At 43.1% G+C, this 5,000-nt stretch overlaps 1 protein-coding gene across 1 annotated transcript in view; it reads right to left on the bottom strand.

Annotated features, from left to right (window-relative positions):
• The window catches only part of LOC110490900 (docking protein 6-like), a 132,830-nt gene that overhangs the window by 26,280 nt on the left and 101,550 nt on the right, over positions 1-5,000 (bottom strand). The window contains exon 5 of the mRNA XM_036945723.1: positions 2,034-2,223. Within this exon, the coding sequence (XP_036801618.1) occupies positions 2,034-2,223 (190 nt within the window). The remainder of the gene's footprint in view (positions 1-2,033; positions 2,224-5,000) is intronic.

Genomic DNA, 5,000 nt, shown 5'->3' with positions numbered 1-5,000 from the left:
TTTATGGTTGTGAGGTCTGGGGTCCGCTCACCAAGCAAGATTTCACAAAATGGGACAAACACCAAATTGAGAATTTGCATGCAGAATTCAGCAAAAATATCCTCTGTGTACAACGTAGAACACCAAACAATGCATGCAGAGCAGAATTAGGCCGATACCCATTAATTATCAAAATCCAGAAAAGAGCTGTTAATTTCTACAACCACCTAAAAGGAAGCGATTCCCAAACCTTCCATAACAAAGCCATCATCTACAGAGAGATGAACCTGGAGAAGAGTCTCCTAAGCAAGTTGGTTCTGGGGCTCTGTTAACCCAAACACACCCCACAGAGCCCCAGGACAGCAGCACAATTAGACCCAAGAAAACAAAAATATAATTACTTGACACATTGGAAAGAATTAACAAAAAAACTGAGCAAACTAGAATGCTATTTGGCCCTAAAGAGTACACAGTGAGTACACAGTGGCAGAATTCCTGACCACTGTGACTGACCCAAACTTAAGGAAAGCTTTGACTATGTACAGACTCAGTGAGCATAGCCTTGCTGTTGAGAAAGGCCACCGTAGGCAGACATGGCTCTCAAGAGAAGACAGGCTATGTGCACACTGCCCACAAAATGAGGTGAAAACTGAGCTGCACTTCCTAACCTCCTGCCCAATGTATGACCATATTAGAGACACACATTTCCCTCAGATTACACAGATCCACAAAGAATTTGAAAACAAACCCAATTTTGATTAACTCCCATATCTACTGGGTGAAATACCACAGTGTGCCATCACAGCAGCAAGATTTGTGACCTGTTGCCACAAGAAAAGGGCAACCAGTGAAGAACAAACAACATTGTAAATACAACCCATATTTATGCTTATTTATTTTCCCTTGTGTTTTCCCTTGTTACAACAATGTATATCTATATATATATATATATATATATATATATATATATATAATATTACATTTGTAATGTCTTTATTGTTTTGAAACTTCTGTATGTATAATGTTTACTGTTAATTTTTATTGTTTATTTCACTTTTGTATATTATCTACCTCACTTGCTTTGGCGATGTTAAGACATGTTTCCCATGCCAATAAAGCCCCTTGAATTGAATTGAGAGAGAGATGGAGGAGAAAGAGAGATGGAGTGAGAAGGGGGATAGAAAGGGAGAGTGAGAAAGAGAGGGAGAGAAAGAGAGATGGAGGAGAAAGAGAGATGGAGTGAGAAAGAGAGATGGAGGAGAAAGAGAGATGGAGGAGAAAGAGAGATGGAGTGAGAAAGAGAGATGGAGGAGAAAGAGAGATGGAGGAGAAAGAGAGATGGAGGAGAAAGAGAGATGGAGTGAGAAAGAGAGATGGAGGAGAAAGAGAGATGGAGGAGAAAGAGAGATGGAGGAGAAAGAGAGATGGAGGAGAAAGAGAGATGGAGGTGAAAGAGAGATGGAGTGAGAAGGGGGAGAGAAAGAGAGATGGAGGAGAAAGAGACATGGAGTGAGAAGGGGGAGAGAAAGAGAGAGAGAGAAAGAGAGATGGAGGAGAAAGAGAGATGGAGGAGAAAGAGAGATAGAGTGAGAAGTGGGGGAGAAAGAGAGATGGAGTGAGAAGGGGGAGAGAAAGAGAGATGGAGGAGAAAGAGACATGGAGTGAGAAGTGGGAGAGAAAGAGAGATGGAGTGAGAAGTGGGAGAGAAAGAGAGGGAGATCTCCTGGATCTGACCCTAAACCCTTCACATGTCTCCTGGATCTGATCCTAACCCCTTCACATGTCTCCTGGATCTGACCCTAACCCCTTCACATGTCTCCTGGATCTGACCCTAACCCCTTCACATGTCTCCTGGATCTGACCCTAACCCCTTCACATGTCTCCTGGAAGGGGTTAGGGTCAGATCCAGGAGACATGTGAATGAGACAGACTGTGTGTAATCGGTCACGCCTCATAGGTGAACCAGATGGATATATACACACACACACACACACACACACACACACACACACACACACACACACACACACACACACACACACACACAAACATACCTTCCTGACTCGAAAGTGAACCAGGTGGAGTCTCGTCCGTATCTCCTCAGTGAGTTGAGGGGCCACATGATCAGTTTGACGCGGGCGTTGTGGATGTCCCACAGGTAGATGTTCTCATGTGTGATCTGCATCGTACACTCCCCATAGATGTCCAGGTTGGGAGTGGGCATCAGGTACACGTTGAACCGCTCTGGAACAAAACACGTTTGAGTCACAAGTAAGAAATAAAACATGTCAATTTTACAAACAGAAAATATGTTTGAAATGGCAGAATAACACGGTAGCATTGTTACAACAGTAAGAATTTGACCTTTGGATAGAATCTATTCCAGTCCTCATTTTGGCTGTTTTTATAAACACTTTTCAAGCTTTTCAGTAAAAGCGAAGGCTGCAAATCAAATCAAATGTTATTGGTCACATACATCAGCAGATCACACACATTAGCAGATGTTAATGCGAGTGTAACGAAATGCTTGTGCTTCTAGTTCCGACAATGCAGTAATATCTAACAATTCCCCAACAACTACCTAATGCACACAAATCTAACAAGTAATCTAACAATTCCCCAACAACTACCTTATACACACAAATCTAACAAGTAATCTAACAATTCCACAACAACTACCTTATACACACAAATCTAACAAGTAATCTAACAATTCCACAACAACTACCTTATACACACAAATCTAACAAGTAATCTAACAATTCCCCAACAACTACCTAATGCACACAAATCTAACAAGTAATCTAACAATTCCACAACAACTACCTTATACACACAAATCTAACAAGTAATCTAACAATTCCACAACAACTACCTTATACACACAAATCTAACAAGTAATCTAACAATTCCCCAACAACTACCTTATGCACACAAATCTAACAAGTAATCTAACAATTCCCCAACAACTACCTAATGCACACAAATCTAACAAGTAATCTAACAATTCCACAACAACTACCTAATGCACACAAATCTAACAAGTAATCTAACAATTCCACAATGACTACCTTATACACACAAATCTAAAGGGGTGAATGAGAATATGTACATATAAATATATGGATGAGTGATGGCCGAGCGGCATAGGCAAGATGCAGTAGATAGTATAAAACACAGTACATAAGATATAAGTAATGTAAGAAATGTAAACATTATTTAAAGTGGCATTGTTTAAAGTGACTAGGGATCCATTTATTGAAGTGTCCAGTCATTGGGTCTCAATGCAGTTTATACATGTGATATGAGTAATGTAAGATATGTTGACATTATTAAAGTGGCATTATTTAGAGACATTGTTTAAAGTGACTAGTGATCCATTTATTAAAGTGTCCAGTGATTGGGTCTCAATGTAGGCAGCAGCCTCTCTGAGTTAGTGATGGCTGTTTAGCAGTCTGATGGCCTTGAGATAGAAGCTGTTTTTCAGTCTCTCTGTCCCAGCCTTGAATCACCTGCAATGACCTCGCCTTCTGGATGATAGTGGGGTGAACAGGCAGTGGATCGGGTGGTTGTTGTCCTTGATGATCTTTATGGCCTTCCTGTGACATCGGGTGGTGTTGGTGTCATGGAGGGCAGGTAGTTTGCAGACCGCACCACCCTCTGGAGAGCCTTACGGTCGTGGGCGGTGCAGTTGCCATACCAGCCGGTGATACAGACTGACAGGATGCTCTCGTTTGTGCATCTGTAAAAGTCTGTCATGGTTTTACGTGACAAGACAAATTTCTTCTGCCTCCTGAGGTTGAAGAGGTGCTGTTGCGCCTTCTTCACCACACTGTCTGTGTGGGTGGACCATTTCAGTTTGTCTGTGATGTCTATGCCGAGGAACTTTCCACCTTCTCCACTGCTGGAGGGGGTGTTCCTTCTGCTGTTTCCTGAAGTCCAAGATGATCTCCTTTGTTTTGTTGACGTTGAGTGAGAGGTTGTTTTCCTGACACCACACTCCGAGTGCCCTCACTTCCTCCCTGTAGGCTATCTTGTAGGCTTGATTACTAACGATGACAACTGTTGTGTCGTCTGCAAACCTGATGATTGAGTTGGAGGCGTGCATGGCCACGCAGTCGTGGGTGAACAGGGAGTACATGAGAGGCTGAGCACGTACACTTGTGGGGCCCCAGTGTTGAGGATCAGCGAAGTGGAGATGTTTCCTACCTTCACCACCTGGGGGCAGCCCGTCAGAAAGTCCAGGACCCAATTGCACAGAGCGGGGTTGAGACCCAGGGCCTTCAGCTTGATGATGAATTGGAGGGTACTATGGTGTTGAATGCTGAGCTGTTGTCAATGAACAGCATTCTTACATAGGTATTCCTTTTGTCCAGATGGGACAGGGCAGTGTGCAGTGTGATGGCGATAGCATCGTCTCTGGACCTATTGGGGCGGTATGCAAACTAAAGTGGGTCTAGGGTGGCCGGTAAGGTGGAGGTGATATGATCCTTGGCTAGTCTCTCAAAGCATTTCATGAAGACAGAAGTGAGCGCTACAGGGCGGTAGTCATTTAGTTCAGCTATCTTAGGGTTAGGAAATAACTACACTGTTTATATTCAGCCATATTCACAGACCTCTTTCCATGGTTAAATGCGGTAGTTAAGAGAAAATGCCAGCATCCTGGAGCCTCTTCACTGTTGACGTTGAGACTGGTGTTTTGCGGGTACTATTTAATGAAGCTGCCAGTTGTGGACTTGTGAGGCATCTGTTTCTCAAACTAGACTCTCTAATGTACTTGTCCTCTTGCTCAGTAGTGCACCGGGGCCTCACACTCCTCTTTCTATTCTGGTTAGGGCCAGTTTGCGCTGTTCTGTGAAGGGAGTAGTACACAGTGTTGTATGAGATCTTCAGTTTCTTGGCAATTTCTCGCATGGAATAGCCTTCATTTCTCAGAACAAGAATAGACTGACGAGTTTCAGAAAAAAGCTCTGTTGCTGGCCATTTTGAGCCTATAATCAAACCCACAAATGCTGATGCTC

Source organism: Oncorhynchus mykiss, chromosome 15 (assembly GCF_013265735.2).
Source record: "Oncorhynchus mykiss isolate Arlee chromosome 15, USDA_OmykA_1.1, whole genome shotgun sequence".
Lineage (NCBI taxonomy): Eukaryota > Metazoa > Chordata > Actinopteri > Salmoniformes > Salmonidae > Oncorhynchus > Oncorhynchus mykiss.
Note: the sequence above shows the minus strand (reverse complement) of the source record. Positions and strands in the feature narration are given on the sequence as shown.